At 39.8% G+C, this 27,714-nt stretch overlaps 1 protein-coding gene and 1 long non-coding RNA gene across 2 annotated transcripts in view; both read right to left on the bottom strand.

Moving 5' to 3' along the window:
• Positions 1 to 8,515: 8,515 nt before the first annotated feature.
• Positions 8,516 to 13,630, bottom strand: LOC128011158 (uncharacterized). The gene is made up of 2 exons (XR_008182485.1): positions 13,197 to 13,630; positions 8,516 to 9,160 (listed from the first exon to the last, which is right to left on the bottom strand). It is a non-coding gene; the product is annotated as an uncharacterized LOC128011158 (long non-coding RNA).
• Positions 13,631 to 15,838: 2,208 nt separating this feature from the next.
• Positions 15,839 to 27,714, bottom strand: part of prdm5 (PR domain containing 5) — a 33,962-nt gene continuing 22,086 nt past the window's right edge. Inside the window, 8 exon segments of the mRNA XM_052594292.1 lie at positions 15,839 to 15,884; positions 16,106 to 16,167; positions 16,169 to 16,222; positions 19,034 to 19,194; positions 20,991 to 21,084; positions 22,046 to 22,205; positions 22,290 to 22,341; positions 22,344 to 22,371. Of these exon segments, the coding sequence (XP_052450252.1) occupies positions 15,839 to 15,884; positions 16,106 to 16,167; positions 16,169 to 16,222; positions 19,034 to 19,194; positions 20,991 to 21,084; positions 22,046 to 22,205; positions 22,290 to 22,341; positions 22,344 to 22,371 (657 nt within the window).

Below are 27,714 nucleotides of genomic sequence, written 5' to 3'. Positions count from 1 at the left end.
AGTGTGTGTGTGTGTGTGTGTGTGTGTGTGTGTGAGATTGTCCAAGTGCGCGCTGTTAGACTACTGTGAGGACACAGGCTCCTGCAGCGAGAACATCCCAAAGAATTACCCATCACTACACACACATAAGCACGTGCCTCCGTTTCCTTTAGCATTACAAGATACATGTGCAGAACATCCTACAGCTGTGCTGTAACATTTCATACTGTTATTCTCCACATCTGAGCACCATAAACATGTCACCCCAGCCCTGAGATCGTACCACTTTGTCGTCCTCAAGGTTTAATTGTTGCGTGAAACCATTTATCGGATGGAAATCAAGTAAAATCTTGTCATAATTCAAACATTTTATCATTTCATCGACAAAGTCTTGGGCTTGTTCTGGCCAAGAATGGCCCATTTTGACAGGAAGAGATTGTCCGACTGACCAGGGGTGCAGTTTCCATAACTATCTGTTATGTCTGTAAAGAGGACTCGTACTGAAACTTATTTTACTTTTTATTGTTCTCATCAACCTTACTGAACTCCCATCAACTCAGCACTCACATCACTGAACTGTGTGAAAACATTCTAGCGTCAACGTCACTGTCTGTTCCTTACTCTTAAAGTGACCAGCGCTCTTTATATCTTATCAATGTAACAAACACATAACTTTAATTAAACACCAGATTATAAGTCTAACTAAGCATGCAACATTTCCCCTCCCCTCCCAGTGAACTAAGTGTGAAAGAACGTTAAGTAGTCCTGAAAGCGAGCAGGCCGAGTGTGTGATCTGGTAGGCCTGCCTTGGGATGGTTCAGATGGTGGTAGGGATGTTGCTTGCAAGGTCACTGGATGCTGTGGTTGGGGCAGAAGGTATGAAGAACCAAGCAGAGAGCAAGGGAGCACAGTGTCTCGGGTGTGATCTGCACCAGAAGGGCATGGTACTTTCCTAAGCCGACTGGCATGCCAACGGGAACCATCAGATAGCTGGAATGTAACTGGACCTAACTGCTTTTGTACTTGATGGGGCTGTGACCAGAAAGTGTGGAGCTTGTTTTTCCGGTATGGCCGCTGGATCCGCACCCAGTCCATTGGGAAGATTCTTGGAATGCGGGCCTTTTTCTTTGCGTCGAATCTGCCTTGTGCTTTGAGCTGTTGTTCGCATACCCTGGCTTGCACCACAGGATTTCCACCATGAGAAGTAGGAGGGCAAAGTCTATGCAGGGGTAACTCCAGCTCCCGTCCCAGCATCAGTTTTGCTGGGGACACCCCAGTGGTGGAATGCTGAGCTGCTCTGTAGTGTAGAAGAGTCTGAGACAAGGCCTCATTGAAAGAGCAGCCTTGTGCTAAGTGGGCTCTCAGACCATTTTTTAGTGACTGATTGAATCTTTCTACGCCCCCATTCGACTGTGGGTGATAGTAAGCTGTTCGAATGTGTTTGATGCCTTTGCTTTGGATGTAGCTGGTAAACTCCGCGGACACTAGTTGGGGGCCATTGTCTGTCGTCAAGGTCCTAGGCAAGCCCCAGCGGGCAAAAAGCGACTCCAGAAAGTCAATGATGGAACTGGATGTGACCGAGCCTACAGATGTAACCTCTGGCCACTTCGAATGTAGATCATAAACTACTACAAGGAAACGCAAATGATGAGGCACACCATGGAGTTCCCCACATATGTCCAGCTGAATGTGGTCCCAGGGTCGAGTTGGCCAAGGCAAAGACCCTAGTGGCGGCGGCACTGGTGAGCCTGTTTTCCCGCTTACGAGACATGGAGCACAATCCCGAACAAGCTGTTCAATGTCTTTGTCCAACCCCGGCCACCATACTAGATCCCTACAGCGCTGCTTTAGTTTGACTATGCCGAGATGGCCCTCATGAGCCATGGTCAGCACTCGTCCTCTGAGTCTAGCAGGAATGATGGCGCAGTGTCCACGAGCCAAGCATGTGTCATTCCAGCATGACAATTCGTGTTTCACTCTGGCATATGGCTGGATATCTGTTGCCACTTGAGTTGGCCAGCCATTCAGGACATACTCACGGACCGCCGATAGTGTGGAATCAGCAGCAGACTCCGCTGTGAGTTCCTCCAGGGACACAAAGGCTGTCAGGGGTGCATGCACTAAATTAATAAAATCCCCGTCCTCATCCACCTGACAGAAGGCAATGGTTGATGACACAGAACGAGACAGCAAATCGGCCACCACATTATCTCTGCCTTTGGTGTATTGTATTGTAAAGTCATACTGCTGGAGGCGGTCAGTCCAACGGTACATGCGCAGTGGTTTGTGACCAGAACCAGAAGGAGACATAAGCGCACTGAGGGCTTGGTGATCAGTCCGAAGGGTAAATTTTCGGCCATAAAGGTAGGCATGCCAGCGCTCGCAGGCCCATACACAAGCCAGAGCCTCCCTCTCTCCAGTGGAGTACTTTTGTTCGGTCAGGCTGAATGCACGAGAAGCAAAAGCCACTGGCCGTTCGATGCCATTCTGGAGTTGTGAAAGAACAGCACCAGCAGCAGTAGCTGAAGCATCACAAGTGACCAGTGTGGGGCAGTCAAGACTAAAGTGTGCCAAGACAGGTGGGCTTGTCAACAGCTCCTTAAGCGTGCGCACAGCATCAGAACAGGCTGAAGACCAGGTCCATGGGGCATCCTTTTTGAGCAGTTGGCGTAGAGGGTATGTAATTGTGGAGTACTGAGGCAGAAAACGCATATAGTATGTTGTCATCCCTAGAAACGATGCCACCTGTGCTACGGATGAAGGCTCCGGCACCTGTTGTATAGCCTCAATATTGGAGTGCAATGGCGACAGGCCCTCGGCTGAAACATGAAAACCGACAAAGTCAACCTCTGGTACTGCAAATAAGCATTTCTCCATGTTAAGTGTCAAATTGTGTTGACTGAGTGCAGCAAAAACAGCCCTTAAGCGCTGTTCATGAATCACTGCATTTGGGGCATGGACAATGATGTCATCAAGGTAGATGGCAGTGCCAGGGACACCAGCCAGTATAGTGGACATGATTTTTTGAAAACAACTTGGGGCCGAGCTGAGTCCAAAAGGCATCCTTGTGTAACGAAATACGCCAGAGTGCGTAACGAATGCAGTAAGATTTCTGCTGTCTGGGTGGAGGGGAACCTGGAGATAGCCTTGACGGAGGTCGAGTTTGGAAAACATTGTCGAGCCATGAAAGTGTGTAGTCAGCTCTTCGATTGATGGCAGAGGGTAGCGATCTGGGATTACTGCTTTGTTGACGGACCTTAAATCTACACAAACTCTTAGTCCGCCAGATTTTTTCTTAGCCACTGTCAGATTAGACACCCATGGGGAGGCGTCGACAGGTTCGATGATGCCCTCTGCTTGCAGTTTCACAAGTTCTGCTGTGACTTCCTCACGCAATGCCAGCGGAATGCGGCGAAGTGGCTGAATTACTGGTTTAACTGTAGGATCCAAAAGAGGCTGATGAGTGAACGCAGCTAGGCAGCCAAGGCCTTCAAACAATGTTGGCCATTCATGTTGCCAAGGACAGCTGACAGTCAGAACTTGAGCCCCCTTATTGTCCAGCAAAGAAAAGCCCAGACTAATAAACAGGTCCAATCCAAGGATATTGTTGCCATGGTGTGTAATGTGAAAAGGGAAGTCGGGCAGGACCTTGTTGCCATACTGGACAGGCGCATGTACAAGGCCGATAACATCAATTGCAGAACTTCCATATCCAAACAGATTCAGAGAAGGCGACTGAAGGGGCAAGTGTGTCAGGAAACGTTCATAAGTAGCCATATTGAGTAGTGAGACTTTAGCCCCTGTGTCCAGTAGCAGTGAAATACAGGAATCTGCTATAGTAACAATGCATGTAGAAAACCCTGCTGAATTGGTATTTATTGAATGAATAATCGCAGGTGTTGAATTGTTAACACGTGGGTTTCGTTGAGTAGGAGTTTGAACTGGGGCAGACCGACAACATTTTGCAAAGTGGTTCGGTTTTTGACAGCGTCGGCATGTTTGTCCCCATGCAGGGCAGTCAGGAGCACGTGATGGGTGTCTAGTGGACCCACAATTTCCACAACGCCGATTAACTTGAGGACGTGCATATTGTATGTCTGCATTTGAAGATACATCTGCTTCTGCCCTGTAAACTTGTGTGCATTCATGTATCATGTCTCCACTGTTTACACTTGATTCGTGTGATGTATTTAATTTAGCAGCACACTGTGCAGCAGACTCAATTTGAGAGGCCAGAATTACAGCTTTCTCTAAAGTGAGATCATCATCTTCCAATAACAGCCGCTCCCGAACGAGTGTATTGGTTGTTTTTTCAATCAACTGATCTCGTATCATCTCATCTGATAAAGCACCAAAACAGCACGGTTTTGCCAGTCCTCTCAAGTCTGCGACATATTGAACAATCGACTCACCAGCGCGCTGTCTGCGCTGCCGGAAGTGCAGCCGTTTTAACAGGACACTCTGTTTTTTTTCAAAGTGTCGATCTAGCAGTGTAATCGCAGCGGCGTAATCGTCCGCATCTCCGAGTGTGCGAAATACACGCTGTCCTTCGGCACCAAGGCAGTGGAGGAGTATGGCCATTTTCCGCTTCGTCGGGACGCCATCGAGGCCCATTGCTAACAGGTATGTTTCAAACGACATTTTCCACTGCTCCTATGGGACCGTAGGTTCGCCAGGATGGGGCAAAAAGGGGTTCGGAGAAGATAGCGACAGCGCGGGGAATTCCTCAGCCATCCTTGTCGCCAATTGTTATGTCTGTAAAGAGGACTCGTACTGAAACTTATTTTACTTTTTATTGTTCTCATCAACCTTACTGAACTCCCATCAACTCAGCACTCACATCACTGAACTGTGTGAAAACATTCTAGCGTCAACGTCACTGTCTGTTCCTTACTCTTAAAGTGACCAGCGCTCTTTATATCTTATCAATGTAACAAACACATAACTTTAATTAAACACCAGATTATAAGTCTAACTAAGCATGCAACACTATCGTTATCCAACAATGGTTGCCAATTCTTTTGTCAGCGACATAGCTTAATTCATTCCAGTATTTTCCAATACTATAGTACCAATGATTCAAATGGAAAATGTTTATTGCAGCGAATTTTTGCACCTATTAGCACTTTTAAATCATTTCAAAGAAGTTGCATCACTAATCATTTTAAAGCCTATGACAACGGCAATTAAACCATTTAATATTAAAAATTCAATCAATTAATTGGAAGTAACATTACATTCGTTGTCAGTGTCTTTTGAGTTTTGAAACACTGAATAAGCACAGTTGTTTGCAACAATCATTATTGTACAGGAAACACTTGGCAATTTGTTTTGATTTGAAGTGTTATTCAGAGCGTAGTTTATTTATAAATCAGTAATTTAGAGCTTGGCCTTCCACATGACACTAAAGAATGATCGGAAATTGTGTTTAAACTTTGTGGTCAGAGGTTCCATCTGTCCAGAAGTAGTAAGCTCTGAATGCTTAACGAATATTTGTCTGACAATGTGGAATATGTTGTATGACTAAACTAAGAAATACCTTTCAGAGATTTCACGCTATGAACCTCGCAATCTGTGACAAATCCTGTGATCAGTTTTTCCTGAGAAGTGCTTATTCTAAGACCAGTATCCTGTAAACACGACTTTGTTTTCCATTGGACTGATTAAAACCTTTGCACAGTGCATCCTGACCGGCGGAAATTATGTAAAGCCAGCCTATTAGACTAGAATCAGACTGGCTTTTAATAAAGCTATTGTGATTACTGTGTGCAGCATGCATCAAGTGGCCAGTGAGTGGCCCATGGGCAGAGCTGTTGTAAATGGATTGTAATCATACTTTATTGGTGTAGTACCTCCCTGACCCTGTTCTCTAAAGCCCCATCCACATGGAGACATGTTTAGCTGTATACGCATACATTTTGTATTGTATAGGCATTTCAACCAGACGGATCTGGCGTTTTAGGAGAGTGAAACCAATATTTTTTTAAACCGGATCCGGTCCCAGAGTGGATAAATCTGATAATGACACCCTTGCATTTTCGTGTGGGCAGCGAATCTTTACATTTTCTGAAACTATGACATCATCAGCCCACATCTTGCCCCTAGTCAGACACTGTTACATCACGTTCCAGCAACAAAAACATGAACAAACACTGAACGATTGCCTTTTTATAAACTAACATTAACACAGGCCAATAAATGTATTGTTCCATGTTCGTTTGTATACCTCATGCAAGGTTTATATACATAATCCAAATCTTCTTCTCTGTTTTTAGTGTATCTCTGTGGCAGAATTACAGTGCCACATGCTGGTCTGGCATGTATACTACATCGTTTTGTGTCAGTTCCGTGGATTCGTGTGGATACAGATATTTCTTGAGACGCTGGGGAAAAAAAAGATTGGATAGGGAAAGCTCTGGCTTAGTGTGGACATAGCCTAAGAGAAGTGCAAGATACAGAGTTTTGGCAGAAAAGACATGTAGATAAGGAAAAGATAATGCCTTTCTTTAAAGTCTAAGAAATGGGTCTTCAGTTCTGCTCTTGGAGGGCCACTGTCCTGGAGAGTTTAACTTCAACACTAATCAAACACACCTGAACCAGCTAATCAAGATCTTCAGGTGCAGGTGTGCCGAAGCACTGTGGAAATAGAATCTGAAGACAATCACACAGTACGAGTAGATCGCATGCGATGTAAAGCCAAAGCTCATGATTTTTATGCGCTCACTGTATGGTCTGATCGTCAAGTTGCGATTTGACTGGTCTCACTATATGTGGGGAATCACTACGTATGATCCCTCAGAACCCGGATGTTTGTGGCCGTTTCAAAATATATATGCTTTCCTGGGATAAACACACTGCTTTGGTGATATGCACAATTATGTGTGCTGAAACATCCAAAAACAAAAACAAAAGGCAGGCAGCTCCCAACTTTTCTCTCTGGCTTTCCTGTCGTGGTAAGTTGACGATGACACGTCGAAAAGGCTGACATGTTGCTGCCATAACTCCACAAGTTTTAAAGTGACATGACATTCAGCCAAGTATGGTGACCCATACTTAGAATTTGTGCTCTGCATTTAACCCATCCAAAGTGCACACACACAGACCAGTGAACACACACAGAGCAGTGAACACACACCCGGAGCAGTGGACAGCCATTTTTGCTGCAGCACCATGGGAGCAGTTGGGGGTTTGGTGCCTTGCTCAAGTCGTGGTACTGCCAGCCCGAGATTCGAACCCGCAACCCTAGGGTTAGTAGTCAAAATCTCTAACCACTAGGCCACGACATTTTCCCTCCATCACTTCAGTCCACACTACATGCCGTGTCGCCATGGTTCTGTTTATTGTTTTGCGCATTCGCAGTAAGGGGAAACGCGGAAAATCTTTCCTAGCCCTGCCTCAATAGTGCGATACCTCACGAGAGGCGAACAAAATTTCTGACATGTTAGAAATCCATCCGACCAACCGATTGCCGGTCAGGAGAGGTTAATCGCCTCTCGTTTCCCCTTGTACACTGCACGAACACTGCACGACAAACGACGCAAGACAATGCTGAAAAAAGGCCCGACCCAAAAAAAGAGTTGCACGAGTCAGAATTCAATAAGCAGAATACTGTTATTTGCCGCCCTTAATGGTCGAGGCGTGAAACTGCAAGTTATAATGTTCTTGTTCTTGTGATTACTTGACTTAAGTTTCAGCTCAGTGAGGAAGAATATTACATACTGTAATATTTGTTTGTGGCATACTGGTGCACCCATGGTTACACTTGATCATTTTATCAGAACAAATGTCAACAAAGACATCAAAACTAGTTCCTTCCTTAACATCTGTAAGTAACGTAAAAGAGGCAGATACATACACACATATATATATATATATATATATATATATATATATATATATATATATATATATATAGAGAGAGAGAGAGAGAGAGAGAGAGAGAGAGAGAGAGAGAGAGAGAGAGAGAGGGAGAGAGAGAGAGAGAGGGATAGAGAGGGAGAGAGAGAGAGAGAGAGAGATCTGTTAATAATGTAATTTGGCCTGGTAACTTCCACTGTTTTTCTAAAATAAATAAAAAAGTTATGTAGCACTGACATACAACATAACAATAGAGGAAGAAAAGACCATCTCTGGGCTGGTTTAAATATAAGGCTCTGAGTTTCTCTCAAGAGTTTCTCTTAACATCTGGTCCAATGTTGGTACAGTACTTTGTTTCAACACTATTCTGTATTGCATCTTCTCTACTGCAGGATTAAATCTTTTTAACAACAATTTTATATCTATCAAATTTGAATGTTACTTCAATAGTGAATCTGAATTAAATAATTCTTTACAAAGACAGTTTAAGAAAATCTACATCCAATCCCATCCCTAAGTGGCATGTTACATTCGGTACAACAACATAAGCCGCAGAGGTAGCCAGAAACTAGGTGGAAACAAAACCACAAAAAGTTTTGTGAAAACATTTTTACTTATTGTAAGAGAGAGTGTTCAGATCTTGGCTAATGTTTAGTGTCACGTTCACCTACAATCATCAATAGCATGTGCACTGACCTCACGGCTGAACTACTTTCACTGATGAGGGCACTAGACTAATGTGGCTTGATCTGTCCTGAGGGCAAATGCATAGGCTTTTCCACACACACACACACACACACACACACACACACCTTACACATTGTGGCTGTACAATGGCTCTTTTCAGTTTTGCGTAAATGAGATGTAAAACCAGGGCAACTTTAGCTTCTTCCAGCCCTTGACGACTCACATGATGTCATTCAGCCCTTCACATTCCATAAGTGTTTCCTTTAGGTCCTCCTGCATTCCTTCTGCCAATGGCACCACACTAACCCAGTAGAGCATGCAAACCAAGACTAATGCATACAAGCAAACAGAGCATCCATTCACGCCGGAGTCCTTGGATCTGTTTGGACAGTGTTTTAAAGAGAAACACCCGTTCCGTCTTAAAACAGCCCAGTCTCCATGCGCTTTGATGTTCTGTACTGTATTTGGCAATCTTACGGCCATGACACATCAAGCCGAAGGTCGCCTAATGTTGGGTCTGCGTTGAGCATCTGTCGGCTTAGTTTTTAGTGTGTGTTTTGCACCAATGGTACAATTCAGACCCTGTCGGCAGCTTTCTGAGACGGATCACTCTGATTGGCTGTTCAGCTAACCAAACCTGTGCACAAGAACAAAATGGAAGCATGAAATCAACTAGTCGAGTCAAGATGGCACACATGAAGGATGTCCTGATTTTTCATATTGACAGTCCTAGTCCTGGTTTCTATTTTTGAATGTAGAATACAGAATACTTCAATCTGCTGGTATGGAGAGTTATTTAGTCTGCAGTGTTTTCAAGTTAAGAATTTGACCCTGATGCAAGTGAAAACCACAATTAGCTTTCGTCGCTGCTCTTTGATGTCAGTTTGATGTCTACTGTATGCTTTGAACCTGTTAACTCTCAGATTTTTTCCCTATTTTATATTTTCGTAATTATCCTATATTAGATAGCTTACCCTTATGAAACAAAAATATATTGCAATATATTGGAAAATATCATGTAATATATTAGGCATATATTCTTATATATATTTATATTTTTCCAATATATTGCAATATATTAAAAGCGGCAATCATTTGTATATTTTGCAATATATTATATAATATATGTATCAACATTATATTATTAAATGTATTCAAATATATATAATATTAGAAAATAAAAAGGGAAAATAATATATTACAATATATCACAATATATTTTAAGAAATATATTGGTAAATATATTTTCCTTTCATAAGGGTAAACAGAATCCATCATGTGAAAACTTTTGAAATCAGCCGTTTTTTTGCTATTGAAATTAAACTTTAAATCCTTTTATCGGACCTCTACCCCTAGTGGATTGAGTCATGTGTCATTACAAAATTTAGTACAGTGTTTTAGAATATAAAAACATGAGAAAACACAAAATTTGCTCTCAAGTTTCCATATGTGATAACTATTTTGTTGTGATAAATATTGTGACAGCAATATATATATATATATATATATATATATATATATATATATATATACATACACATACACAAAAAATCATTAGAGTATGGGTGTCAACCAGTGGCTATTTTTGGTATGGCACCTAAAAAATGAAAAAGGAACATCAATTTTTGTGAAATCAACTTCAAATTTAAAACATAATTTAGTTAGTAATATTGATTCAAATATTTTTTAGCAATCCTATATTCCAAAAATGTTTATACATTTTTATTACAGCAGTAAACCTGAACTCTTACCTTTTGTACACTCATTTTCTTTAAACACATTTAACATTTAAGTGGACTTTTATGTCTGGGGGGAGGAGTCTGCTAGTTTTTATATACCACAGGGCTAACAATCAGAATCCCGTGTGGTGCCTGAGGATGACATCATCAACACGCCGAGTTCAGCAAAGGTGGATTTGCCTTATTCTGCAGCAGCCAGGCATTCTCAGCTGTTCTGTACTGTCACGTCCAAACCCGGCATTATTAAATAAACCGACTTGATCAGATGTATAGCACATTCAGCAGTGCCTGAAAGGGCCACTCTGTCACCACAGAAATTAAAAAGAGTAAAAACCCAGCTTTTTGGATGTTAATGGGCAGGTGGAATGATCCGTTGTGTGTATAGTTGAGCCTAAGTTCAGATCTTAGAAACAGATGGTTGGGTTTATGATTAGGTTTAGATGTTTTAATTAGGTATGATTTTATTTATAGGAAGTGCTGGGTTGAGTTTAACTTTGGCAGAAGAATCTGAATCAAGCTTCTAATCAAGCAGGTAAATCAAACAAACAATCTTTAGATGAACCCTTTGAACCAGCGGAGAGGCTGTCAGCACATGGTTTTAACCCCCTCCAGCAGAGGTGAGCATGGGCAGGGACAGAGGAAGACACAACTGAAACAGTTTGCTGCTAGATCTATAGCTGATTTCTTCAGGGGTTTTGGTTTTTCAACACGTCTTAAACTACACACAAATTTACCTTGCTTCTATTACTTGAGTGAAAGTACAGATAATGCTGGTCAAAAATTACTCCATTACAAGTGATTCACAAGTTCACACTTACATATAATTAGCTGAAGTGTTATAATGCATATTTGGTGTGCTTTCTGGGGAAGGGCTCAGAGCTCGGGAATGGCCGAACCTAGAGTACCCCCCAAAAAGCAATAGCAAACCCACCATATAAAGGTGTAAAATGAACTCTAAATGTAGGAGATGGGGTGGAGGATGGATGCTTCAATCCATTTGACGATTTATCAGCAAGTCAACTGTATTTATACCCTAGTGTTGATTATGTTAAGTGTGCTCCACCTGTGCTAATTAGGCTAAGTATCTGACATGCTCCTCCCGACCTTGTTAATAAAACACTTTCATGAGTTCACACTTACATATATTTAGCTGAAGTATTATAATGCATATTTTGAATGCTTTCTGGGGAAGGGCTCAGAGCTTGGGAATGGTCGAACCTAGAGTACCCCCCAAAAAGAAATAGCAAAAGGACAGCCGTCAGACTGAAGACCCCCCCCCCCCCCAATAGCATTGAGATTTGGTGGGGGCTGATATTTGGAAAGTCAGCTGGTTGGCAGGTAGGAAGAGCCGACGTATTCCGGTGGGAGTGACTTACGCCTTTGGAGAGGTATACCCTAATGGCTGTTGGTATCGGACTATGAGATTTGGGGGCGCCCTGTCAGGAGGGCTCGAGCCATTGCTCAACCGGAGCACCTCACATCGTTGGAATGGATGAGCCCTAACGGCCGATGAGGGAGGAGCAGCGTGATTGAATAGCCTGACCAGGAGGGCCCGAGTTGCCTCAAATAGAATAGGTCACGGTGTTGGTGTACAGGCCCTACTGGCTGATGAGCCCCTGCTAATCAGTGGGCAAACAGGGCCGATTACTGACCGAGAGAGCCCATGTAGCCTTTGACAGGAGATCAAGAATCAGGATGACGGATGTGTAGGTCCTCTCAGTTGAGCAGATAAACAGGCTTTGGGCTGCCGACAAAGAGTACTCTTGCAACATCTGACAGGAGATCTATACTCACGGCATCATATGGATAAGACCTGTTTGTGGGCAGCAAGTAAAAAAACCCAACCTGGAGTACTCTCGCCATCACGACATCAAATGGGTAAGCTTCTCCAAACGTAAGATGGAAAGGTAAAGTTGAATGGCCAGTATTTGGCCAGACAGTGTAGTTGTTGGTGCGCCGATGCTAAAAAAAGAGTGGCTAAATAAATTTTCTGCTGGGATAACCGATAATTGCAGGACAGATTTTTGTGTGTTTTTGGAACCAGAATTAAGTAATTTTTTTTTTTTTTTTGGAGTTGTCTAAAAATAATGATCCGTGGGGGAATTTAATCTGAGATTTTCTACGACGGAGGCACTCTGGGATGGACTAGTATGTTTGGATTTGGAGAAGTAAAAGCAAATGCAACTGTCAAACCGCATGTCCTGTGACTAATCTGTCGCATCTGCTCACGGAAGTTATCAGTCTAAATGTTCTGCAAAATCAGTCAACGATGAAAATCAGTAGTAGATTTCATTTAAAGTCCAACAATTTAACTGTAACATTGGACATAAATGAATGTGTTAAATGTAAAGTATTCTAAATGGATGAGTTCATATATTTGGAGTAAAGTTGAATTGAACTGATGCATCAGTCATACAGTGCTTTGGACCATGCGCCCCATGACGAGCTGACGCACCGTCACAGAAACAAGAAAGAGATGCATTCTAACATAACTGTGGCATTACACTCAGTTACTGAGGGCTTGTTTAAAATAGTGCACATATAAAGGCTGTTCAGATTACTTGTTAAAGTGCAATGAAATATCTTCTATCTGCAGACGATGTACGTCTGTTTGTGGATGGAGACTTCTTCACCGGCGACTACATGCTCAAATCGTTCTTTGCACGCACGCGCGTTTATGTGTGTGAAATGCAGTGCTGAAGTGAAATAGCTGAGCAGCTTGATAGCCAAATTATAATAGGCCACCTAATAATAATAATAAAATACATTCATAGGAGAATGAGCCTTATATCGTCTTCACTATCGACAGAGAACCATGAAATATAAAAAAAAAAATGTTTCTCCTCTTCCCTCTTTCGAGGTGATTCATCAAGGTGATTATGTTTGAAAATGGTGAGTTATGCAGAGCTGACAGATTGATTAGGAGTTTCTTACCCCAGAATTTCCCAAGTAGCCACTCCAATGGCTAATGCAAAACTGAGAATGCGGGGCATCGAAAGGGCTGACCATGAAGGATGGAGCGTCGGAATTAATCAGCATTTGTCTCTGTCTTAAATACGTTTAATTTCCAATTTGAGGAGTTGTTGGCACAGCAGAAAGATAAGAAGATGCCAGGGAAAAATTGGAAGTGATGCCGGTTGAGGAGAGGTTAAGCCTAGGTGTCGTGGAAAGCGTGTGGCTGGACGAGCAGAGAGCAGTGGCCGTGACGAAGACTGGAGCTTGGCAGCGGTGTTTGGCAGAGAAGGAGCGATCCTGGGGCCGGCAATTGGCCAGAGAACCAAAAAATCCCCAGCATAGACCTCGTCGTCTAAATGGTTGAAGCGGAGTCTGATGTATGATGGCAAAAGGTGCAAACTGAATGCTGATAAACCATCAATAGATAGAGGTAAGTCAGCTGTATTTATACCCTAGTGTTGATTATCTTAAGTGTGCTCCACCTGTGCTAATTAGGCTAAGTATCTGATGTCCTCCTCCCGAACATGAATAAAACATCATAAGTTGTAAAGACAGGTTTTTACTCAAGTACTTTAAAAAGCAAGTACTTCTATACCAAAAGTAAATTTCCCTTTTTACGTCAACACACTGTTTTATTATTGTTGAATGTAATACTTGCAATACATTACACCTACTGAATACACACTGACTAGTTTGTAGTATCTTTTAGAATGTAGCTACTAGTAGCTAGTAGCTTTTAGAATGTTAAATGCTTTTTTAGTATTTAGAATGTTAAAAATTTAGAAATGAATCTAGTGAGTTGTAAATAATAATAATAATAAATGTCATTTATCACCCCTACCCACCCCCATAAAAGCAGCATGGTAGTGATTTTACACAGCTCTAGCAATGTGTGCACACATCCATGTGTAGTTGTCCATCCACATTTAGACTGAGTGGACAGTGAAATTGCGGTTACAAAAAATAAAATAAAAAGATGTATACTTCATCACTCTCCACCTCTGCTTACCAAACTGAAGTTATGTTTTTGATGTATATTGCTAATTATTAATGTACTGGGTGAAATATTGAATGACCATGACATAATCATGATGAAAACTAAAAACTAAGCAACTCAATTAAGTTTTATATGCAAGTATGAGAGAGTTAATAAAGAGTAGTTATTTTAACATTTGTAATACACCAGGAGCAAAAGTGCCTTAACTGTTGAAAAAAGTTAAAGTAACATTTTGACAAAATCACTATATATTGACAAAAGTCTATATATTAAAATTCTGTATTGTGACATTCATCCGAATATAAAAGATTTTCAAAAAGATCACAAGTTTTTAAAAAATGGAAGAAATATGGACTTTATTATATATATATATATATATATATATATATATATATATATATATATATATCGTTGCCATAGTATCTTATGCTGCACGGCTAACCTGCTCCGGGGAAGGTTATGTTCTGGATTCAAGACCTCAGACTGAAGGTGAACCAATCAGATGTGAGAGAAGTGACACATGTCTGACGCAAAGTCACTCCAGTTTATCTTGCTCCAAATTAAAGGTCACTTATGCTTAAAAAAAAATAAAATAGAAGTCTGGCTTTAATAATAATAATTGAGTCATTTTATGATTTATATAATTATTGTGATTCATATTATTATTTATCTCTTACACACAAGCTATTTTAGTTGAACAGTTATTATAAATTATTTTAAATAAATATTAATGCATACAGATCATGTAATATAAATAAGCTGTATCAAAAAATTGAACTATTTTAAAAATTTAAAATCTGACCTTACATGTTCCAGTCTCTATCACTATATATTTTCAAATGTATGAACTAAGTTAACAAATTCCACTTGTGACTACACTGATGGAGCAAGATCATTTATTTTATTAGTCTTTCTCATTTTTCATATGACATTTAAATTAGTCATATTCTTCAATCTCTTAACCTTTAGCAAAACCTTTAACCTTTAGTTTTGAATCTCGCTGGGTCTCTCGCGAGAAGTAAATCAAACTTGCTTTGTATTGCAAGGCTTGTGATTGGCTGTTCGCTAGTGATGTCACACATTCATGTGCACGCGCTCTACAAACTCAGGATCACAGCCTGAATTGACAAAGAAAGATGATGAACAGCATCATGGTACCAACAAAGCCGGATTGGAGAGGTTTGGTTTTATCAACTCAAAACTAATCCTGTAACTCTGAATTTGTTCAGCTACCATCATGGTACAGGCCCCAGGTAGACAAAGATAACAACACAGATGTTTTTCAGCATGTGTCTCTGAAAAAAAAGGAAATAATACTAGTGCAGTTAAAAGAACAGGCAGTCAGATTTACAGGTGGCAGAGGTCAGGGGTCACAGTGCTGGATGCCTACAAAGAGTGTTTCTTTCTTTCAGGCGCATCACTCACTGTCACCATGTCTACTGCTTTCCAGCACAAATATACAGTGTTTTTACTCCACTGGGCATGTGTTGGCCTTGTTGAACTGTGTGTATGGATGTGTGGGGTAGGTGTTAGAAAACGATCCTTATATATGCCTTTGTGTGTGTGTGTGTGTGTGTGTGGTAGTCTGTTGTTATGGCAGCACACTGGAATGTTGAGTTCTCCACTATAAAGGCTCTTTAATGAACATGCTCTCTGTCACCATGTCCACGCTGAGATGTTCAAAAACAGAAAGACAGACACAGAGAGACATGCCAAATGCAATGCATCTACTGTGGTGGGTGGCATACTATGTATTTCCCAAATGCATTTTTTCTTGAACTCATCTGTTGTCATGCCATGAAAATAAGCATCTAAAGCATTGTTTAGTTCCCTGAGTTTTAGCCAACCTATGATGTGAGGCAAGCTCAGATTAAAAGAGCAAACAGTGAACGTTTGGAAGAGGAGGTACTGACCCATGTGGCTGCGGATACGCACTCTCAATGGCCAACTCAATGGCAAACTTCTGGCCTCGGTACAGACAGATCATCTCCTTCTCTCCTGTATGGGTCTAAAAGAGAGAAACACAGTGCAACAGGGTTTTTACATTTGAGAACGATCCTCTAATTTGTGCATGATTTATCACTGATAAGAACAAACAAACAGTATGAATACCCTAGATATCATTACTTGTGCTGTTTTTACTCCTGACTTTCTGTTATATAGAGTTTAACTAAACTTAACTGATCTGACATAAAGTGATCTAAGCTTGACTAAGCTGATGTTAACAGATCTGACCCTGAAGTGATCTTAACTTATTTGAACTGAGTTTAACTGATATAAGTAAAGTACAGAGAAATGGTGTAATTTGAACTGAATCGATGTGAACTGATGTAAAGTCTGTTTTATAAACTGAATTAACTGGTTGACTGAAAATAACTGGTTCACTGATCTGGTTCTTGAGTTCAAATCATTGATTTGATCGGTCACAACAATTTCTTAAAATTTTTTTTCCTCATGCAAAGCTGCCATTTGGCTTCAGAGGACTGAAATAAATGTGTACATGAGTCACATTTATGGTGTTTTTCATTTTAGGGTCTTAACATCAATGGGCACAATAAATGTGTGTAGATCGTGTGAAAAACTGTGAGCATGTGATTTCATGAAATCAAGTCAAACTAGTTTAAAATGACAATAAACGTTATTCTAAACTGGCATGGCATTTAAAATGGTGAGATCTTTTCACACGTGCGTACGCTGTTCCTTCCATAACTTATGTAAACCTCTGAGAATGTATATTCTCATGCAGATCTCAATTCATAGCAATGAGATGACGTGAATCATATTCCCATGAAGCTGCTGTAAACAGTGCTTATCTCCCAGCGCTGGAGGGAATAGCTGCACCAGCTCCTCCACCTCCTGCTATTTTCTCCATCTCTTTATCTTTTTCCTCTTTTCCTCCCTTTTCCCTCCTCTCATCCTTCCCCTCCCATCTCCACTTCCTCACCTCCATCACTTCCTCTCCTCTCCCTCTTTGTCTACAGTACATCACTCACTCATAAGATAGATTAAAACACCATTACTCTTTAAAATGCTCCTGTGATGTTGTGTAATAACCTGTGGTTTAGCTATGCTGTTCTTGTTTAAACATTTTCCCCACCCATGTGGTTTTAGTTAAGCTAGCACGAAAGACCTTACAGATGCACGAAAGTTCTCAGATTAGCTTGAATGGTTATGAAAACTGACATTGTCTTTTAGATGAACTGTGCACAATAAGGGACATTTACTACACAATAGGGGTCGATTTTGATTTCATGATCACAATATCAGTAATAGTGTATCTGACATGCAGCTGGGGCTCTATTCTCCTAACGCTGTCAGAAAGTAATTGAATATGATGAAGCTTTTTCATTCTTGTGCCAACAGCAGGTCACATTTCAGTCCTGTCTGAAATTAGATAACACAAGTCAAATTCAGCCCATGCTATCTCAACTGTAATGACATACACAGCTTTAAAACTGTATCGGATTTGGTATCACTGTGCTGCTGTTCATATTAGGTGCTCTAACTGAAGTTGAATCTGAGATGAAACTGCATATGAAGTTGAAGGTATGGAAGTACAATCGTCCTCTGTGTGGATGGGGCAGTATCTCATGATCGAGCCATGCTCTGTTATGATCGGAGGGACTGCTGGGTAAATGATGTGCAGGATATAAGATGATCATGGAATTCAGTTTCACCGTGTGTGAGGAAACAGATTTGAAACTTTAACGCACTGGATTATATGTGAGCAAACTTCAGCTGAAAAATAAATAAAAGCTTTTCAACTGAGATATAAAAGTGCTTATATTAGAAAAGAGCTTAACTGCTTTTTATATTGAAACTCTAATTGTTTCATAAAACAAACATTGAGTAAATCTCAGAAAATGTCCCTGGAGGAGTCCTGTTTGCTCTGCTTTTTGTGACACCGACTGACTGATTGCACATTATGCTGCTTATTACATAGCTAAAATAAACAAATAAATGAACATCCATTTTTGAGTTAATGTGAGAAGAATGAGAAGAATCAGGCGAAGTGTGATTAAAAGATATAAAACTAGCATAGCTACTGTATGTTATAAATAGATGGTTTTGTCATGATTAACCAATCCGAATTTGTCAAAATTAAATAAAATTAAAAATTAAATAAAATATTAATTAAATTAAATGTTAAATATATTTTTTAAATAATAATAAAAAATGATAAAAAATAATAATAATAAATAAATATAGAAAAATTGACAAATCAGATTTTTCTCCCCCTGACATTTAATTTCTGTATTACCCATACAGTGACTGATCAAGTCAAAAATATAAGCACACACACTCGTGACCAGATCAGCATGGGATGTGCAGGGAATATCTAGAATTCTGTAGAATTGATTTAAATGTTTTAAAATTACACAGAGCTGAAGATATTTGGGAATTTTGTTTCAATTTTGCAGGCAATAAGACTCATTGTCTATTGTCAATAATGTATTGATGTATGAATCACAGATCACACACAGCTCATCTCTAATCCATTGCAAAAACTGTGGAGCCTCACAAAAGGATGCCTATTAAAATTACTGTGAAAATGTGTCCAAAAACGGTAAATGAGACCGCACATTGATACTCTTATTGGTAGCTGACAGACAGCATTGTTGAATCAGCCAAAATATTTTTTTTATAAACAAACACAATGAGTCAGGGCATATGTAGAACTTTGAATAAATGGAGTTTTTAAATTGTCAAAGCTTTCTGCAGAGATCTGCATCTTCAGATTTTGTGTGGGTCAACTAATGACAAAAACATGAAGTGTTTTGGGTCTGATGACATCTTGTATTTTAGATTCTGAACTCACCGTCTTGTGGCTCTTGAGCACAGATGGCGTGACGACGGCCTTCTCACACAGGTCACACTTGTACTTCTTGTGGCCATCGTGTATAACCTGGATGTGCACGCTGAGTGTGTCCTTGTGCTTGAAGGCTGCATCACACTGGTCACACTTAAACGTTCTCTCAGCTGGACGGAGAAGAGCAGAAAAGGCACATGATTGCAGACACAGCGAGTCAAGCATCCCATTCTAACATCACACACCCGGACTCCCTGAGACACCAAACTTTAGAAAAATGTTCACAGCCCTTTTAAAAGCACAGCTTAACAGGGACTCTCTTTGTGTCCAAACCCACTTTACTGTCCTCAGGGTCAAAATTGTCCCATTATTCTTTTATGTGCCACTTTTTGCTTTAGAAGAAAAGGATGTCAACCCTCTGTTCCCTGTTGTTTTGAAAGATGGAGAGATTTAAAGTTAAAAAAATAAATAAATCAAAATCAGGTAGGAAAAGAGGTGAAATGTTTATCTCAAACCGTTCTTTTCAGAAGAAGGCAGTCTTGTTGCTCTTCCAAAGCTTCCTTCAAATCATACAAACAGTATGTGCTGTGAAAACCTCTTCTGCTCAAACAATGCAAACACGCAGAGGCTGGGCCAAAACTCGAGTTCTGGTCTATAAATAGTTGAATTGAGTCCAACACGTCACCGCATCTAATCACCAGCAGAACGGACTGAATGCTGGGTTATAAAAGCCTGGACTATGAACAATGTCTTTTTTGATGAATTAATGGCCATAAACAGTGGTATGCCAGCCTTGTCATCACTTCTTGTCCGTGCCAGTGAATCTGTGTATTCTTGAGGTGGTTTTGTTGGTATTTGGACACATCTCAGAGCTCATAAGATTGTGTGATACCTTCTCACAAGAATGTTCTGTAGCTTCATCGTGTAAGCAGGTCCTGTCAGCCCAGAAACGGATTGTAGTCCACAATCCACAAAGATTTGTTGGTGTGTTTGTAATTCCAGTACTGAAACTCCACATCTAAGATTTGATTTTAGATCTTTGCTATACTTAGTTAATAATCACATGAAGTGGCATTCATAATCGATTTGACTTTTATGTGAAACAAAAAAGTGCACTTTTTTCAAGATACTTTGATGAATAGAACATTTAAAAGAACAGCATGAAATAGAAATATTATGTATCTTTCTAAATAAAAGTATTATTTCTTTAAAAAAAAAAAAACACTCTTACTAACCCCAAACCAAATTATAGTTGCACATTTAATCTATAACATTTTTAACATATATACTAAAAATCTGCAAACCCTATGCATTTTTGAATTTTATTTTGGAGGTGGGTTCATCGGTCAAGTGATCAAGCACAATGCCAGTAATAATGAAAGACTAGTCAATTTGTCAATAGCTTCTGCTATATAAATATTGGTCTTTGATTTGGTGTGAATGATACTATGCCAAAAGGCACTGAAGATGATCTAAACCACAAACACACACATGCACGGGGGGAGGTGTTTGTGAAATACCCTACTGAGCCAATCGGGCCTTTTAAAAACGATAATGTGTGTTTAATAGATGGTCACAAAAACAGCTTTATTTGAAAACCAAATATTGACACAGATGGATCAGATTATGTCACAGTGGGCCGTAAGTGATCGCACACACATACACACTCGCACATACTGTAAATACAGCACACACCACTCAAACCTACTGCGTAACCCCTGCCCTCCAGATACATAAAAGAGTGTTAGCCCAGTATTTCTATATGTGTGTGTGTGTGTGTGAGTCTCTGGGGAGGACAGCAGGAAATTCCTCCAGCTCAATAATCTCAGTGTGATCAGTCTAGACTGGGCAGAGCAGCGCTGAGGTCCATCCTGCCCGGACCAGTCGGCTCCAGCAGCCCCCGCACCCGCAGACACAGAGCCCATGGTTCGGGGGGTGCTGGGGGCCGATGGACACAGACGCTTACTGGTTTGAATGAGGAGGTGGCGCTGTAAGGAGAACGGGGTGCAGAAGAGGGCCTTACACTCCTCACACTGGAAAGGCCTTTCCTCTCAATGAGTCTGCAGATAGAAAACAGATTTCATTAATGAATCAACAACAACATGAAACAGCATTCATGATGCATTAAACTTCCATAATGTGACATATTTTGGTGCCTCGTTCAGGAAAGGTTGGTGTTACTTTTTCAGACTCATTATTGTAACTGCTGGACAATATTGACTTGGGTTGCATGAGCCACCCATTAACCACCCACAACATCATAGAAACCACAGAAGTGATTATAGATTTAATTAGATACAGTTATAAATGGTATTATAAGCAGTTTTATACATGTAAATGTAATGTTGTCCTTATATTTTGGAAGGGGTCCCATTATAATTATCATCATATCTGACATTGGGGCATTGGAATCAAAAACTTTGATAACTCCAGACCTTGCACACAATAGCATCAGCAAAGTTGTGCATGCAAAGTACAACATATTTTTAGTTCAAAATGTAAAAATGAAGATAATATTATGTTCCCTTGGTCAAATCAGTACAAAGAAAAAAAAAAAGACAAGAAAAAAGCAGAGAATGTTATTATATTTAGAAGAAGCTTTCCTTTATTGCTGATTAGAGTTATTTATTAGGAAAGCAAATGTTGTCGTCTTATCCCTCTAGTTTTGAATGTTGCTTTGTCTTCTTTGCTCTCTTTCACACACTCTCTGTGTTCAGAGCTGTGTGGGGTTTTGGGGTTAATGTTATCTGCAGGGTGTAAAGGTCACAGGTCACAGGTCAGGTTTAGGCTGAAGGTTTTGATTAGGCTCCACAGTGGCTGATTGGGCTCCAGATCTCCATTAAGATAAGATGCCAGCAGTTTATTTGGCCAAAAATCTGTCGGATCGATCTGTCCGTCCAACCATATGCCTTCCTGTTTAATTCTGCCGCTCTGCCTGACTTTGAACTGGAAAAAAACTAAGGCCTCTTAAGACATCAAGAACAAGCACACCCACACACACACACACACACTGACCGTTACCTTTTCGAGGTTCTTGTAGAAGTTGCGATGGGTGAACTCCTTCCAGCACAGCTTACACTTGCACGGTTTATCTTTACTCTGGATTATCTTGAGAGCAGTGGCCTGATCCAGACGCTTGAAACTCCGGCTGCAGATCTCACAGGTGCACGGACGCTTTTCTACACACACATTACAATTACAACATCTTAGTAAACTAGCTTTTGCTAGTGTAATTACATTATTGAATGTCGAGTGTTGTTTAACAGAGTGTGTGATCATGTGTCGCTTCAACTGAATCATGGAGATTAATGTTTTTCACTGTCAGGACAGTCAAATATCTCATGAACCTGAAAACACGCACACACACAGACACAGACACACACACACACATAAAAAAGATTTTATAAGTACAAAAAAAGAAAAGAAAAAGAAAACAATACAGTGAAAGTGAAAGATCTAAAAAAAAAATGTAAATAATAAATGATTGTCATCATTTACTTAACCTCATGTTTCTTCAAATATTTATGCAAAATCTTTTGCGAAACACAAAATAACAAATTTTGAACCAAACAATGTTTGTTATCGTTCAGTTCCATTGTGTGAAGAAAAAAAAAATCCCTTTCTCACAAATCCTTTGTTTGAAATGACATGAGGGGCCTTTGAGGGCTCAGACCAATAACTTTCAAACTGTCAACAATTGTGTTTAGTAACCACAAAGTACACACACTGACAGACCAGACCAGACCGGACCAGATTGGAGCGCTCTGTGTATGAACGTGATGACCAGAACACACCTGAGGTCTTTTAATGGGCCGTTGAGGGTGATTGTTGAACTCTTGGGTGGGATTTAGTTGCCTGTTCTTGGTGTGTGACCTTGAAAATATCCTTAACCCAACTCACAGAGGACGACACACACACAAGGACAGATGGAAATGTAATTAAACTTCTGAGCGGTTTTAAATAACTCCGCTGCTAAACACAATCTCTGCTCTTCAGCTGAAAAATGTTCACATTTCAGTCCGTCTGAAGATTTCAGTGCGATTTCTCCCTGGGAATCAGGAGGTACAAATGACTGTGAACTCCAGCCAGTCAGTTTCCATTGAAAATTATAAACGGTCAATAATAAAACTGTCAAATTTTCTCTGCTGCTTCATCCAGTGTGATGAAAACAAGGCGCCACATGTGTCACAGTACGTGATGTAAAACCAGTTTTGAGGTTCTTTGAAACACTATCTTTTCAAGCTACAAGCTTATAATAATTTAGTTTAAGTACTTTCAATTATTACTTTCAACTTGTAGCTACTAACTCTTTTGAAGTTTAGTTGGCTGCACATCAACCTACTAAAGCTACCTACACTGAATATATATGAATATGCTGAATATGCTTTGAATATAAAAACAGTCATGTTCTCACAAACATTCCCACTACAGGTTGTTACTGTAAAAGCGGTGATATATGAAATTGTATGAGCTACTGTCGTTCTAGTGCAATTAGTAGCACTGTATAAAATAGTGTTGACAGTCCTGCTTGGATTGCATTTTTGTAACTATGTAATGGTTTTACACAAAGTAATTGTCCAATTAAACGGCCACTGAAGTTTTATACAACTGTGAATAATCGGTCAGTCAAAAAAAAAAAAAAAAAAAAAGCGCCATAAATGGAAGCTTTAGCCTAAGTTCTGCCAGGAAGACTCAATCACTTCGCCATTAATTACCTTCATCATTATCCAATCACGTCTTTATACTCCTGTATAAAAGCTCGTACTTACACATGTTTGAGTTCGCAGATGCCAACGCGACAACAACCTCCACCCTCCCCACCACCACCAGGATGGTCCTGTCCTTACCTTCCAGGGGGGTCTGCTGCGCCCCTGCCTTCGTCTTCAGGCAGGAAATGCAGATTCGCTACCCTTGGATTACGAACCATGGACGGGGCCTTCCGCCAAAGAAATTTTATAATTGTGCTCGCTGAGCTGTCAATAAATGTATGCTTCGTACATTCCTCTATCTCCCGAGTCTTTCTGGTAGAACTATAATTCTGAAGGATTTTCCAGTGCTATTTTTTTGCTCTTTTTGCAATGATGGCTCCTTAAAATTGTGCTTTGTTAAAAGTTAAGATGTCAAGTAAATATTATGTTTCAACAATCTGTGTGAGAACCTATATAGACTTATACAGGGCAGGGTGGGGTAAGATGTGCCAGTGTCTAAGCTGTCTCACAAAATGCACCATAACTTTGAAGAAGAAGTTAATAAAGACATTATAAAAGTAATCCATATTCATATAAACATTGATGACATTTACAGTAAACGTTAATCATGTACTGTGTGTACTGAGCACTTCAAATATGGTAAAAGGAAGATCAACTGTCTGTGCCTTATGTAACTTTTTGAAGCATTAAAGTTTGGGTTATTATGATGAATAAATATATCGCATAATTTTCTTTTTTTTTTTATAAACTATTAATTTATGAAAAACTGGTCCATCTTACCTGATGCTACTTTGAACATATCTGATTTTGTATAGTCATTTAATTTGAAATGCCACTTTATTAAAGCACTGAAACTCATTACTAAAATCTTCTCTTTACGTCTTTAAATACTCAGAGCAGAGCTATAAGCTCTGCAGCACAGCTCTGATGGCTTGGTTTTCTGTGAAATGCTTGGCACATGTAATCTTCTCATGCCAGTTTATGAATGTATAGAGAAGCTGTCTGCATGTGGAAGCGACTCTACAGAGTCTTTCAAGTCTCCACTTCTCACAGAGCAAATCATATTCGCAGGCTTTCCAATGAGTCGGATGGATACGGTCTGGTGCAAAAAGGAAGACTTGACATATATTACACAGACAAAGATGGAGATGGATGGAAAGCCAGGAAAAAGGTCTGCGACCAAACTGTGTTTGTATATCGGGCAGCCCAGGAAATTAAGCAAGGCCACAGAGATTTAAACTTCATTCTACTTGAAACCTAAATTGATCATCCTGTGGGGGAGTTTTTTTTTTTTTTTTTTTTTTTTTTTTCAGAATTCTTCCATTAATGAGTTGAGAAAGGTACATATGTTATGTATGCAGACATTACCTAAAACTTTAACACTATAAATACCAAGGCAGTCATTTTGACCATTTTTAAATTTAAAAATGTAATAACTTTGTTTAAATAAAACCCATATAACTATAATACCCTGACTTTTCCTAAATGTGTGTGTATTTTATTATAACATTGCTATTTTATTAAAATGATAAAACACTTAAGAGTTCTGAGTATTTCTACCTTGAATGGCCAAAGCAGTCAAATTGACCGTTTCGCATTACAGAGGCGTATAATTTCAGCTTTTGCGACTTTTTCCCTCATTGGAAGATGCACGTCACTGTTGCCCAGCAACTTTTGTTCTAGTTGTTTTTATATTCTATTGCTAAGCCAAAATGTTCGTAAAAAAGCCGGGTGGACACCTCCAATACAACAACTGCTGTCCTTCAATCTGCAACTGTTCCAGGCATACAGGCTATGTTAGGCTGGAAGACTATAGCCTGGCTATTATCAATAATAGACTACTTCAATGTTATGCCAAATAGCAAAAATAATAATAATAATAATAATAATGGCTATTAGCCTATTATTTTTATGCTAGTGTAATACTGTAGCTAATGCATAGCCTATAGGCAAATTTTAGCCTTGACAAGACTGATATTGTGAAATAAAACAAACTATAGGCTTTTCTTTTTGCGACAGTGACAATATTTATTATTACCATTTATACATGGATCATGATTCAATTGGTGGCTGCATAGAACTGTTTCCAATTCATCTGATCAAAACATTTCCAATAACTCTAGAGAGTTACAAAAGTACAAATGTAAAAATGTATTGAAAAAAGATGCATGCATGCCAAAATGTTTTATCTACAGAAATGTTCTGCTTTGGTTCACATGTGTTGGCATGAAGACTTTCAAATACAACATTTATACTGTGGTGAAAAACTTTTGCTCTCCTGCTTGCTGGATACAAAGCAAGATGGGAGCGGTCTACGTAGCTCTTACATTTAAATATTACAAAAATATATTATATTTTTAGAGAGATGACATCATAAATTATGACAGCAGACATTCAAAGCTTCATTGTAGAACCTCAGAATAAGCTTTGAATGTAAAATTGGCATTCAGTTAAATCTAGTATGTACAGTCAGAATGACCGATATGGCCATTCTAGTAGTAGTAGAATTCTGGTTGTTCTAGTGTTAACAGATCAGCTTCCCAACTAACTTTCTTTTGATAAAGAATAAAGGTTGTACTAAATGGAGAGATATAATTCAACCAACTGCAACGTCGGTATTACGTACATGCACATACTTTCTAGTGAAATGTAAACACACATTTATTATTTGACTGTGGCCACTTTTTTATTACTCTGCTAACTCTGCTTAAGCGGTTCAAAATTCAAATGTTTGAGGCTGGAAGTGTTGCTAAAAGGTTAACTGTGTCACATTATCACTCTAGATTACTAATTTTTTGTGTCACTTGCGCGAATAAAATCATTGTGTAATGCTTTCCTTGATTTTTTGATACAACCGGACGTGTCACACCGGACGTGTCATTAAGCTCTTCGCTGATTGGCTTGGCAACACATCATGCACATTTTCTGCTCGAGTTCTTAACGTATGGTCGAGGCAATCACTTCGCCAAATTCATGTCACTCACTTCTCCTGGTGCGAATTTTCGTCTATTCGCATGAGCTTGTATATAATCTATTTGCACAAATAAATACATTTGCTTTTGGTGTGCACAAACCTTAATGCTCTATCGTGCTGGAAAATAAGATGCCCCCTACACCAAACCAAACCCTGAACATGCCGAATAGTGTTGACGAATGCTATAAAAATGCATTTGTTGATGTAACTGTGGTATTTTAACTTTGAGCTGTTTTGTCGACCTGTAGTTTCATGGGATATCAGAGCACTTCAACTCACAAGAGCAATGCCGTATAGCACGAGCTACCGAGCAAACCTATTGAAAATAGGAAACCTATTAGAAATTCCATACACATGAGGTTGTATGTGACGCTGATGTTCTCTGACAGAATGTAAAAATTGTTTTGAGATCATCACATATTATACAAGGAATTGGGCAAAAATTAGGCTCTCTTAATCAGAACTCTCGCCCTGTAAATCATAATTTGTGAGAAAACTGCCTTTACTGTTGATTTCAACTAAAAAACTGCAGTGATTTGTATGTTTTTTTTTTTTTTTTTTTTTTTTGAGTTGCATAGAAATTTAGGAAAAGCCATGTATTTCCAATGAGCCTGGGCAGAAATATTATAAAAACATTCTAAAATAACATAATATTAAATCATTTGGATGCATCTTTGAGCAAGAAAGTGTCCAATAAAACAAAATGACATAGAAGAGCCAAACAGGTTTGGATTTAACAACACCCGCGGGAAGAATTTTACAGAAACATTAGCATTTCCTCTCTCTCTCGAGAGAGAGGCTGACCGCTGCTGAACAATCAGAAACGCACACCAGAGCAGCATGACGCTCTTGCAGGTTGAGGCCAAATCCGGACAGCTGCAAATGGAAAGGCTTGCTCTCAGAACGGCTTCGCTGATAACTGCTGATGAGTGAACGCTGACAGGAGGAAGTGCCTGTTTTACGTCAAATTTAGGCAAAGAGAGTGACGATAGCATTCTCCAGGCCAA

This window comes from Carassius gibelio, chromosome B23 (genome assembly GCF_023724105.1).
Source record: "Carassius gibelio isolate Cgi1373 ecotype wild population from Czech Republic chromosome B23, carGib1.2-hapl.c, whole genome shotgun sequence".
Classification (NCBI taxonomy): Eukaryota; Metazoa; Chordata; class Actinopteri; order Cypriniformes; family Cyprinidae; genus Carassius; species Carassius gibelio.
This window is presented reverse-complemented; position numbering and strand designations above follow the sequence as displayed.